Genomic DNA, 14,184 nt, shown 5'->3' with positions numbered 1-14,184 from the left:
CAAAAGTGAAACAATTGGGGGTTGTGCCACCAAATTTTTTTATTGGGTGTATATGTGCATCAAACCAAAAATAATAGAGGGTTATGCCACAAATAACCAATAAAGTACTAACGTTAATTAAATTCAAATTTAAATAAAATCCAAATTAGTAAATTAATAAATTTATTTCATCATTGCCCAAATTAAATTAAATTTATGACTAAAAAAAGAGAATAAATATGATTTTCCTCTTGAACTATTACCACTACCAAATCATGCCCCTCAATTTTTTTTATCTTTAAAAATTCTCTCCGAACTATTATTACTACCAAATTGTGCCCCCTTCTCCAAAAGAGCTAATGTGGCGTACTGAGGAATTGACACGTAAATTTTCACACCCCTTGAGTTATCATTACTACAGAGTTGTGCCCTAGAACTATTCCCACTACCAAAACGTGCCCCTCAAATTTTGGATTAGGGGTATGATTTGATAGTGGTTATAATTTGGGGGGCACAATGGTAATAATTCAGGGAAAAAAAATCATATTTATTCTAAAAAAAAAATAGATGTTCATCAATATGATGAACCCAAATTTCCTATATACTTATATTCTTCAAAATTGTGATTCAAAATCACAACTCTCACCACCCAAAAATATGTTTAATTTCATAGTTTAATCCAATTTATTCATATCTTTGTTTTTCCAAGAATTTTTTAAAATATTATAAAATCTAAATCTATACCAAAACAACAAATCCTTCAACAAACTTGATATTCAAACAATTTTGAAAGGAAAAAAAAAATTGGAAGCCATGGTTTCTGACCCTCCCCAACCCAAATCTTGTATGAATCCTCCACTTGTCGTCGAAGTACCAAACCCCGACACCCAAACCCTTGCACAGATCTCCCACCGCCCCCAACCCAAATTTGACTCCTTCGCCCATAGATGATGCCCCTAAGTCTGGTGCACTGATAACTCTTGAATAAAGAGTTATTTTGATGCTTTTAAACTTGTAAATGTAGAATTAGGAAGATTGATGTTAGCTTTTTGTTGTTATTTGTAGTTAATTTCTTTTCATTTTTGTATTGTTGTGAATTTATTGTTTCTTTTTAGTTTTTAAGAGTTGAAAGTAGGAAAACAATGAGTTTATGCATGAATTATCTAAGGAGAAAGAGAAAAAGTAAATTGGTTTCTAAGTTGTCTTATTTGTGCTTAAATTCTTGATTTTGCTGTAGTAGAGAAAATTTTGCTGGAGGATTTCCATCAGGATTCAAGTGGGGATTTTCAGCATGTTAAGGAGAGCCACTTCTCATTTCATTAATTAAGCTAACAAAGAGTGATGGGGTGGTGAAATCAAAGGCATTATGCTGTATTTTGGAGCATTTTCAAGAGAGGAAAATAGGGGTTCACTTGTAAGAACAAGGATGGGCAACTTTGTCATTGGCTTTGAAAGATGGGTAACCTAGCATTATCAAAACGGGAGGCCAGCCACCATTTGAAAGGGGAGCTGCCATTGTAGATAGAGTAAGACAAAAAATGAAGAAAAAGAAGAAGAAGAAGAAGAAGAAGAAGAAATTCCAAGCTTGAGGAGAAGAATCAAAGGAAGAAAAGGAAGAGGAGGAAGACAAGATTATTGATTCATCATCTTTGGCTTGTTTTCTCTTCTTTATTCTCATTTAAGTTTGTAATTTCTATAGCTTTTTCTATTTAAATAACCATGGGCAGTTTTGATTTTGGATTTGTGCTCTTGAATTTAGACATAAACTAAATCTTTTGAGGCTTGAATTATTAATGAACCCTATGTCTTAGTGTCTAAATTTCTACCACTTTATTTTAGAAAAAATTCTCATTGTTCATTCAAGTGTGCTTAATGATTAATTCTTATTTTTTTTGGCTAACAATGGCAAGATGTTGAGTTACATTTATTGTTGGAAAGTTTGAATATAATGAATGAACTTGAATGACACAAAAAGATAATCTTGTTAGGTTATGTTTAGTGAATTGCATAGGAATATTTATTTGCCTTGTGTAACAACAATTGTGAATTGAAGCTTAAAATTGTATTCTTAAATTTGATTGACATAAGAATATGTTTAATTAGGTGGAAGAATTGATATCATAGAATTTGAGAAAGTTATCTGAACATATTTTGAATTCTTGTTAACTCTGGGAATTTTGCTAAAATACTGCTACAGCAAACGCTACAAGTCACATGACATAGAGGAATTTAATAATTCAAGCTCATTTCACTAGATTGAATTTCTCTTACTTTTAGATTGTCATCTTAGTTTATTTTAAGCATTTTTAATTGTTCAAAATTAGTTTTAGTTTACAAGAATGAACCCACTTTATTTTTCACCACTATTAAATTGTTTGGTAATTGATTTGTGCATGATTATTTGCTAATTTCATCCCTGTGGAGATGATACTCAACTTATCATTATATTACTTGTTTTGTAACTTTGTATACTTGCACATTATTGATCAAATATTATCACAACTGGGATTGAATGCAGTGAAATTTTGTGTATTAAAATCAATTGCTTTTCAATTTTGTTGATTTCTTGCGAGGTATTTGAGACGTCTCATATGAAAGTCCTCATGAATTTTGTTCAACGTGACTTGGAGCCTTTATACAAGGAATGGTGGAGATACAAAGTTTTGCTAATGAGGTTCCTATACCATGGTTTGTCCAAAGAGTATCAATTATAGGTCTTCCTTAATGAGTTGAATGTCACGACAAGAGAATGGGTAGAAATAGGATATGGTACCACCAGTTTCTACCAAGTATCCGTGGATGTGGTCTATTGGATGTTGGAAGACATGACAAAATACAATGAATGGTGTAATTTAAATTGTTGAATCACCAACCAATGGTGGGAGAGCAATGATAACAATATAGAGCCAACTTTTGACACCTGCACTCAAGGACCAAATGAGGAAAATTGGGATAATTTTCAAGAAGTAATCATAAAAGAGGAACCTCACCAAGCAGCTCAATCAAGTTTATTGGAGGTATTGATGATAGAGTTTTATGGCTAAAAAATATGCCTTGATTCAAAGCCAAGCTTCATCCTTAAGGAATTTGGAAAATCAAATTGGGTTATTGGCCAATGAGTTGTGTAATAGACCCTATGGTGATGTGCTTAATGATTGGAAAAATTCAAGGGGGAAAGCACAAAGTGAGGAGGTCAATTTGGGGAGTGGTAAGGAGTTGGAGTGACCAATGGAATAATTTGAGCATCAAATTGAGCCCTCTTCAATCCAAAGTGACGAAGAAAAGGGAGAGAAAATAGTAATGTCAAAATGTTATCTCTACCTAAGATGAGAATAAATTGTTGGGATTAGTGGTCGTTAAAGCATATGTAATGAACATTGTTTTATGAAATAAATAATTGAAATGATTTTTTTAGCATATATTGATTGTTTATTATTATTAATAGAATAATAATATATGAATATCAGAAAATTCTCTAATTCATTATTATGACTACAATCTTGTATTGGAGAGAATTAAGATTGTAAGGAACGAATTTAGATAGTTCGCTTATATGGAATCTTTGGATTAAATACTGTAAGCACGGTTCACTAGTATTATGAATACATGTAATCTAGATCTGAATTACTGTTGTAGTAGGACAACTTAGTGGAGGTGCTTTGTATAAAGTGGTTTTACATGAACGGGACCCGATATGTTATTAATACTTAATAATACAGTTTACTTTATAAGTACTAATTAAACATATCAATTAGATGATCACATACAAATTGATCTTAATCATAAAGTTATTATGAACTCATGTTTATGTCATATGAGTTCTTTGATTCACTCGTTATGGTTTGTCAAAATGTTCAGGCTGAAAAATTTTGTTTTGGGAACTCATTGATGTAAATGGTTGGGGACATAATATACATTTATAAAATCTATACATTTCCGAGATGAATTGAATAATGGTTCTCTTAAGGGTTGACTTTTGAAACTTAAAGGTTATTGAGCTCAAATTCATAAATCAATTTATGAGTTAACCTTCACTGGTAAAGTTAATGGTACTTAAGGAAACAAGATATAATTAAAGAGGTTAAATGGTAATTAATTCCTACTTTAATTATGAACCATTAATAGAGGATTGAATTGTGTGTAGTAATTAAATCGATGGATATTTTTTTATACTTAAAGGTACTCAATAAATAAATGTTTATAATTACAAGAGTGCAGTCTCATATTTTTAGTGGAATAATAGTAAGAATAATAAATTAAGGTTATTATATTAAAGAGTTTTAATTAATAATCTAAATTTATTGGAGCTTGAATTTATAAGTCCATAGGTCCCTGAGATGACTCTATCAACACTAATCAAGGTAATAGATTAAATTAGAAAAAATTAGAAAATAACATATTTAGAAGAAATTTGTTCTTTAGGATCAAATATGTAATTAAGACAAATTAATTAATTAATTTTCTAAATTAATATAATTTTTCAAATAAAATTGGCATTTTCAAAAATAGCATTTAAATAATTAAGATAATTAATTTTGAATTAATCAATTTTATTTATTTAAATAATGTGAAAATATATTTCAAATAATTCAAATTGGATTTGAATTTGAAATGATATTTATTCTTTAATTAATATGATAAGATAAGTTATTAGGTTTAAATATTTTTGAATAAATAATAATTAAATAAAAGTAGTTGGAACACATCCATGAAATCAGGGATGTGTTACACGCCAACTATAGAGTTGGCGTGTAACAAGGTCCAAGAATGAGTCTTTGATATTTCTTTTATTTAAATAACTATTTATTTAATAATTGATTTATAATTTGAATTTTAATATTAAAATTTAATTAATTCTTTTATAAAGCTATCAGATGGAAATAGTTTCATAATACACTTAAGTGAGAGAAAAGTATAAGCTTTTCACAAGGAGAAAAATATCACGTAATATTTTTCCTATCATTGAAAACTATCTCTAGCATAATATTCCAAGATCTCATGGGTTGAGTACATCTTGTGAATCAAAAAATTTCTCACCATTACTCTATGTGCTCACGCACGTCATGAGGTGTAGAGATATATCTTGAAAGATCTTGGTCTGAGTACTCACAAGTGTGCTTTGGATTGAATGTTCGTTGGAGTTACTAAAAGATAGAAATGATTCTTGATTGTTCTACAACTAATAAATTGATCGATAAAATATGCATGCAAGTATACATGGTCATGTCAAGTAATAAATTCCGTAAGAATGGATATCGTCCCACAGAGACTATTAACTAATTACCAAGAATCATTTTTCACTTTCTATTTGGTGATTAAAATTAAGATGAATAATTCTAAGTTACGAACACAATTTAAATAACTGTAAATAGAACAATGAATCAAAGGATAAAATTAATAACAAAAAGCCTAGGGAATTAATTTCATCAACTTTTCATTCTAGCAATTTTTACTAATCAGTTCTAAATCTCTTCTTCCTATTCTAATAGCAGATCAACAAAAATCGATTCCTGTTCTTTTTCAAGATATAAGATCTCAACCTATATTCAAGTTTTCTACATCTATGTGATAAACTTAAACACATAACAAACATTAAGAGTGGTAACCTAATTGCTACACAAGTAATACAGGTACTCTCGTCCAATATGTAACCTATGGCTTTATAACGATAGCATATTCAATTATCATCTTTCGAGTTTTGAATCAAAATCATAAATCAAGCAAATAGTGATCAAGTATTTACTAGCATTAGACAAACATCATATAGATTAGAATAAAGAACAAGTATCAATAAAACATCATAATAAAATTAAAAATTCAAGTGACTACACTAACCCCTAGATAGAAGATTTAGTTCATATCAGACATAATGACAATAACATTTAGATAATTGTTCATAGAAAATAACCTAAAGAATTAAGATGAAGAAGAAATCTAGAAAACAATAAACAGATAAAACAAGCAATCTCCTTAGGTTTTTTTTTTTTTTTTAGAAATCGTCATAATGATGATTAAATAGTAATACGTGCTTTGGATGTGAAATCTCGCTTTTGCCCCTGCATAAAATGCCCTTTTCTGCAAAATAAGCCACTCAAGCGCCGTGGCTCTATAATGAGGCGTCGCGGCCTGTGTCCAAAATCTTGAATTCTCCTCGTCTCTGACTTGCTCAAGTGCTGCGACTCTAATAGACATGTGTCTCGGCTCAAATTTGCTAGCCAATACCGTCGCAGCTCTCAAAGGCAGCGCCGCAACCCTGTGGTTCTCGATACATTAACCTCTCTATCAAATCGCAGCGCCGCAGCTCAAATGTATTTTTTCAATCAATTTCATCTTTTTGAAGCCAAATATGGTCATTTATCAATTACATCCCATAAATCTGAAATATTATCAAATACAGGCAACAAAACGTCATACTGCACAAAAATTACTAAATAAACGTCAAAAATTAAATAAAATAACCCTTTAAAATACTATAAAAACTATTCTATCATAAATCCTCATCTTTTTCTTTCTCTATGATTAATTTTTTGCATATTAATGGATTCGTCATTTAAAGATTGTTTAAATAATATTTTTTTTAAATCTTTGGGCCCGCCACCCCGTGCTTTACGATGCACACATGGTAAACTAGTTACCAACATAAATTGTTTAAGCAAAGTAGTGAAGAAAGGATAAATCCAAAACCACCCCTCATACAACAAGTACTCGGTCCTCAATATAGTGAGCTAATGGTAATGGAAGAGTACACATATGACCACCACCACTTCCACCTCCATTAGCATTTTTCTTTGGCATCCATCATGCACATTCTTCAAAAGCAAGTCAAGTTGATCATTTAGGCTTACCAATTTTGCATCTCGCCAAGCTTAAGGGCATCCACAATGAAGACTTATGTGTGAGAGCATATGCCACTCTCTATGGGCGGAAGCCTCTATTTGATGTGTGCTTCTCCACAAAGTCAAGTCGATGAATTTAAATCAAGTACTTCTTGGGAGGCAACCCAAGTTTCTAAACTTTGTTTTTAATTTTGTTTTAGTATTTTAGTTCAATTCATTGTATTTCTTTTTATTGAATTTATCCATGAACTAAATCTTTTGAGGCTTGAATTATTAATGAACCCTATGTCTTAGTGTTTAAATTTCTAGTACTTTATTTTAGCAAAAATACCCATTGGTCATTCAAGTGTGCTTAATGATTAATTCTTGTTGTTGTTTGGCCACCAATGATAAGATGTTAAGTTATATTTTTTGCTGGAAAGTTTGAATATAATGGATGAACTTGAATGATACAAAAAGACAAGCTTGTTAGGTTATGTTTAGTAAATAACATAGGAATATGTTATTTGCCTTGTGTAAAAATTGTGAATTAAAGCTTAAAATTGTATTCTTAAATCTGATTGGCATAGGAATATGTTTAATTAGGTGAAAGAATTGATACCATAGGATTTGGGAAAGTTCTATGAACATATTTTGAATTCTTGTTAACTCAGGGAATTTTACTAAAATATTGCTGCAACAAACGTTATAGGTCACATGACATATAGGAATTTAATAGTTCTAACCCATTTCACTAAATTGAATTTCTCTTGCTTTTAAATTGTCATCTTATTTTATTTTAGATATTTTTTTCTTAAATACACAATTTTTTTACATTAAAATTGAAAGAAAAAAAATGTTTGACCGTAAAAACGTAATTTTTTAGCGAAAATTAGTATTTTATGTAAAAATCTCTTTATTTTAAGAATTTTTAAATGGTCAAAATCAGTTTTAGTTTACAATAATCAACCCACTTTATTTTTCACCACTATTAAATTGTTTGGTAATTGATTTGTGCACGATTATTTGCTAATTCAATCACTGTAGAGACGACACTCAACTTATTTGTTTTGTGACTTTGTACACTTGCACATTATTGATCAAATATTATCACAACAAGAGCCATACCCTCGATCTGTGCAGCAATATTTCAATCCCCCGTTTCCTCCAGCCCATATCCGACTCCTTCGCCCATTAACGAAGCCCCCAACTTTGACGCACCAAACCCTTTGCCAGTGCAGCAATCTTTCGATCTCTCCCTTTTACTATCCCTCACTTTATCTTTGGATTTATACCTCACTCAATCTCTCAATCTCGGTATCCCTCACTCAATTTATCTCTCTCTAAACCTCCGTTTGTTTTCAGATCTAGAAAAATAGAAAGAAAAAAAAAAGGCAAAGTTTTAATGTTTAGTTGCCAATCTAGAAAAAGAGAAGAACATGGGGAGGAAGAAGGGAGAAGATCCGTAGAAGAAGAATTTTTTTTTGTTTCTTTCTTTTTTAAAATGTTAAATATGATTATAAGGGAGCGATTACAACACACCCCCCTTTTTTGCAACACCGGTGCATCATTTTTCTATTTTCGACACCTGGATAGATATAATCCCAAAATTTTCTATATGACGGTGTACATTATAGCTATCTAGAAAATCCTACAAATTTTCAAGAAATTTCGAATAAATTATAGTACCGAAAACAAGGTCTAAACTGTCTGTTGCAAGCGTGCCTGTTTTTTTGTGTACGTGTGTAAAATTTGATAGTTTGAACCCTGTTTTCAGCTTTGTAAACTATTCATAATTTCTTGAAAATTTGCAGTATATTCTAAATACCTACAATGTACACCGTCATATAAAAAAATTTGGGATTATATCTATCCAGGTGCCGAAAATAGAAAAAAGATGCACTGGTGTTACAAAAAAGGGGATATGTCGTACTCATTCCCTATGATTATAATAGATTTGTATAAATTGTGTTTAAATAAAAATTAATTTTTATTTATTTTTTAAAAATTAAAATGATTTTATAATATTTTTATTAAAACTATATTTATTATTATTTGTTAATTTTAAAATCAATCAAAATGATTTTCAATTGATGACATGAATCTAAAATATGATGTGGACGGACAACAGACAAACACATATGTCTTCTGGTAGATAACGACAAAAACGGAGGATACAAATTTACCAGGAGTTTAACAAATATGGTTTGGGGGTTAAGTGTCTCAATATATAAAAATTAGGACATTTCGCCACCAATTTTCCTTTTAATAATGTCACTACGTTATTAGATTAATTGTAATATCTTATCATTCTTTTTGTTAAAATTAGGTGAAGAGTGTTGCTTATTACAACCGCAGAGAAAAATGTGGCTTTTCTCCACTGTTTTCATACCATTTTTCTCTGTGGTTGAATACACTGTGCTTTTCAATACTCTCGAAAACCGTAGTGTATTAAGTAAAAAATTCTACAGAGAAATTTTTTTTTTTATAGTAATGTGCGAGCGAATTTAATTTATCAATCCTATTTGTCAATTCTACAGCGTTGATAATCCTGCAGACATGATCACAAAACCATGACCAAGCAGTAAGTTTGAACACTGCTTGGATCTTGTTGGACTAAAATGTACCTAAGCCCTTCGGGCCAGTGGGGGCAAGCTCAAGGCAAAGTTATAATCAGGTGGAGAATTTGTGGAAGTAATTAGAACCTTTGCCATGTGTCATGTGATAACTAGCAAGTTTTATGTCTTGACAGTTATGTTAGTTACGTGTCCTAAAGCTATATATATATATAAATACTCTAGTTCATTGTAAGTTGTAATTTTTCTGTAATACATAGAGTGAGCCTGAGAGAAACAGGAGAGAGAGGCTAAAGCAAGAGAGTTGTCTCAAGACTGTAATAGTTGATCTTGTTTGTAACTTGAAGCTGATAAGGAATACAAAAAAATGTTTGCTCCCCGAGGATGTAGGTCATTGCACTTGGACTGAACCTCGTTAAATCTCTGTGTAGTTATATTACTAGTTTTCTGTTCTTGTGAGCTGTAAAGAACTGTTCTTGCACAACAAGTTCCTTTGGCTTTCAATTTTATTTCCGAAGGTTGTCTCACTATGATTTCAATCCACTACAAAATTGGTAAAAGGCAAACTAAGGAAACAGACCAGTTATTTTTCTTTTGTTCTTTATCCTTTTGGATGTATATCTTAACACAGGAATATATATAGTGCAACAATTCTGAGTTCAAGTAAACAATATGAAAGTAAATATGGGTTCGCTTTCATTAGTTTGGTCAAGTTCAAGAACCACCGAAACTTACAATTACATAAACTCGTACAAATTCAGAGATACCATTCCAGAGGGGCAAAATCATTCTCAAGATTATAAACACCAATATCAAGATTTAATAAGTACCATTTATGGTTTGCATCATATGGTTTTATAGTTCATCATGTTATTTTCTTTCAACTGTGTAGGCTATGAGGCGATTTAAAAAAGATAATAGCTTAGTAATCACAGAGCTAGCATACTAACAAAATAAAATACTTATGAAAATCAAAGTAATGGCCATTTCACTAAGAAATATCAGCAATAGTAAAAGGAAAACGGTATCTTCTATATGTGTACATATATATATATACACACACACATATATAAATATTCTCATGAAGATTTAAAAGCATATCTGCCTTCATTCAGGACCACAAGTAATATTGCCAAAAGAAACAAAATTGGAGCATGTATGTTATTATTCCAGATATTTGGCCTTTATAACCTTCAGGAACGAACTTGACAACTTGAGTTTCAGGAACCAAAATTACTCTTTTTTAAGTAAAAAGATTGATCACAATAGGAGCTGCTTCATTCAGATTAGCGAGAAAAGAAAGCAGCATATAGTATATTTATAATATAATTGATTATTTCTATGCTTGTTGGGCAAAGCTGTAGTGTCGACATCTTAATTTTAGTATTGGACTACAAACTGGAGGTATATATTTCTAAGATGGGAGGATTGAGCTCTGACTCCTGCCATGTTTAGATGAACAAACCTTCCTGCTAGATGAACTAGACCTTTTCATTGAAATAGGTCCTTTCTGCAAAGAAAACCCGATTGAAGAACTTCTCATTAGTTTATACAAGCTTAAATTTTGACTCACCCGTTTCGACACAATAGCCAAACTGGAATTTTTCACAGGTACTGCTAACTGTGAATTTGAGCTTCCCTGATCAGAAACTACATTAGCCACAGCACGATATACTGCCACGGCGGAAGATGCATCCATTGAAACTGACCTCCTCATTGGCTCTATTTCTTCGCCAACGACTTGTCGTTTGTCAGCTAAATCACTCAAAACTCGAGAATCACAGCTCCTCACAACGGAATTGGATAAACCCTTCACTCTATTTTCATTATTGCTTTCATCTTCCAATGGATCGACTCTGACTCTAACCTCACTAGTTTCCCCTTCATCCACCTGATGGTTTGCTGCTGCTCCATGATTCTCAGAATTCTCCATCTGGGTTTCTTCTCTAGAGTTCGAATCATTAAAATTAGGACCCGAATCATTTACTTGGTTAACAGCGGCATTTTCACAAACAATTGGTGCGCGACAAAGTGGGCAGTTTTTATGCGATCTCAACCAGGTGTCTATACAACTAACATGAAAAGCGTGACTACACTTGGGCAAGAGACGCACAGTCTCGTCTTCTTCAAACTCACTCAAGCAAACAGAGCACTCCGTTCCTTCTATCAACCCATCATCTTTTTTATACTTGCAGGCAGTGATGGAATCAATAACAGACTGAGGCAAACCAACGGTGTTGATGTACCAGATAGGATGATCAATCACAGGCCCATGATCCTCATCCACAAAGTCTTGTTGCTGGGTTTCGAATAGAATCGGTGCCATTCTCTCTCTGGGCTCGTTACGTCTCTTGAAATACCTCTTCATAACCATGAAAACAAGGGAAATAAGAAAAATAGCACTAACCATACAACAAGCGATAATCATGCTTTTTCGAACAATATGGCTCTCGATTGGTGGAGGTGGATGCAATTTCAGAGGACCAGACTTACAAACACCAACACATGGCACTTTACTACAAGAATCCTCGCAGTCCTCAGCATCTTCTTTCAAAAACCGAAGGAATTTTCTGTGATGAAAGAAGTCTCCCATTTTTGCAAGGAGAGAACAGAGCAAGAATCATACCAGAGAAGAAAAGAATTGAATGTCGAAGCAATAAAGGGTTTTGGAATAGTCTAAAGCAAGTGGCGGGGTATGGCCGGAGTTTGATGCATACTGGTAAGGTAAGGTGTAGAATTTGTCTCTGAATCGATGGTAATGAAAGACGTTGTGACTTGTGGGTGCATATCAGCCTTATTTTTCGACTTATTATTTTTGTTTTTGGCGTCGTTTTCAACGAGCCCTTTCAGTACAAGACTTTGGCACATTTACTTGGTAGTTTCGTTTTTGCTTTTGCTTTCGGGCTCAGTACTAGTCAATGGTCTTTTTAATGACTCGTTTCCGCGTTAACTTCATCGGAGGGTACATCAAAGAAGATAAGTATTCCTATCAATAGTAATAATAAGAATAATAAAGTTTATTGAACAAAATGACGTCGCACACGTTAAAAAATTTAGATTGTTGGTTAAAATTTTAAATAAATATTATTTAATAAAAAATTATTAAAACTAATTCAGAATACAAAATAACTAAAAAAATTATTTTCACTACCTAAAAAATATTATAATTATTAGAGTAATTAATTAATTACTCTAATAATAATATTTTTAGGTCACAAAGTGAGATTAGATTGAAACATATAAGTGAAAGTGAAATAACAGAGAAAAATAAAGGGAAACTTCATAAAATATGCCGCATGATACATTTTATATTATTATACCACTTTTCAATGAATCTTGTAAGAAGATAATTGACTCCCTTGAGACTTGATTGCTTATTCCTTTCGTATATATAATATTACAACCTATTTTGGAAATATAAACTATAATTATATTGCTATAATTGTGCATAAAATTAAGGGTATACAATATTTACATATATATTAACACACCCCCTCAGTAAGAGCATGAGGAGGACGTATGTTCAGACTGGAACGAATTCATTGAATAGCGGACTAAGAAGTCCTTTGGTGAAGATATCTGCATATTGATAGGCGGAAGGCACATGAAGAACTCGAACATGGCCAAGAGCAACTTTTTCACGGATAAAGTGAATATCCATTTCCACATGTTTAGTGCGTTGGTGATGGACCGGATTATGAGACATATATACAGCCCTAATGCTATCACAATAAACAACAGTGGCCTTCTGCAATGGACAGTGAAGCTTGAGAATGAGGTTGCGGATCCAACAGGACTCAGCAACAACATTGGCAACCCCTCGATATTCAGCCTCAGCACTAGAACGAGATAGGGTAGCATGTCGCTTAGAAGACCAGGAAACCAAGTTATCACCAAGAAAAATACAATAACTAGAAGTGGAGCGACGAGTGTCCAGGCACCCACCCCAATCGGCATCTGTGTAAGACACCAACCCAGTGGTTGGAGACGATGTAATATGCATTCCAAGATCAATGGTGCCTTTAATATAACAGAGGATACGACGTAGAGCATGAAGATGTTGTTCGCGAGGATCATGCATGAACAAGCAGACCTGCTGGACAACATAAGATATGTCTGGTCTCATAAAGGTGAGGTATTGAAGTGCCTGAGCAAGTTGGCGGTAGAGAGTGGGATCCGTGGTGGGCGGACCACTACTAGCACTAAGTTCGGATTTGGTGTCAACTGGAGTGAGGGCCGATTTACAAGAGGACATGTCGGCCCGAGAGAGGATGTCCTGAGCATATTGGCGTTGAGACAAAAACAAACCATGGGAGGTTCTGTGAATGGATATGCCAAGGAAGTATGAAAGAGGGCCCAAATCAGTCATGGCAAACTCTTTACTGAGTAGAGAAATAAACTAATGCTTAAGTGAGTTTGAAGAGGATGCAAGAACTATATCATCAACATACAACAGGAGGTAGGCCATGTCGGTGCTGCGACGATAAATAAAGAGGGAAGGGTCACTTTTGCTGTTAACAAAGCCAAGTGAAAGGATATAATTGGCAAAACGTTGATACCAGGCTCGTGGAGCTTGTTTTAGCCCATACAATTCTTTTTGAAGAAGACAAACATGTTTCGGATGGGTGGAGTCAACAAAACCATATGGTTGATACATGTAGACAGTTTCCTATAAATTACCGTGTAAGAAGGCATTCTTGACATCCAACTGATGAATAGACCATTTGTGAGAGACAGCAAGACTCAAAACAGTTCGAATGGTTGTGGGTTTTACCACGGGGCTAAATGTTTCATCACAATCCACCCCAATTTCT

The 14,184-nt window shown here is 32.9% G+C and overlaps 1 protein-coding gene across 1 annotated transcript; it reads right to left on the bottom strand.

Moving 5' to 3' along the window:
- Positions 1 to 10,499: 10,499 nt before the first annotated feature.
- Positions 10,500 to 12,178, bottom strand: LOC133805899 (E3 ubiquitin-protein ligase RING1-like). The gene has a single exon (XM_062244045.1). It carries the CDS (start codon positions 11,961 to 11,963, stop codon positions 10,785 to 10,787), a length of 1,179 nt encoding a protein of 392 aa, XP_062100029.1. The 5' UTR covers positions 11,964 to 12,178; the 3' UTR covers positions 10,500 to 10,784.
- Between the last annotated feature and the right edge of the window lie 2,006 nt (positions 12,179 to 14,184).

The sequence above is a fragment of the Humulus lupulus genome, chromosome 1 (genome assembly GCF_963169125.1).
Source record: "Humulus lupulus chromosome 1, drHumLupu1.1, whole genome shotgun sequence".
Lineage (NCBI taxonomy): Eukaryota > Viridiplantae > Streptophyta > Magnoliopsida > Rosales > Cannabaceae > Humulus > Humulus lupulus.
The sequence above is the reverse complement of the archived record's forward strand: the minus strand, read 5'-3'. Positions and strand labels throughout refer to the sequence as shown.

Bases quoted from the DNA above. Each gene is read 5' to 3' on its own strand.
- LOC133805899 (XM_062244045.1), bottom strand. From the start codon at position 11,963: ATGGGAGACTTCTTTCATCACAGAAAATTCCTTCGGTTTTTGAAAGAA.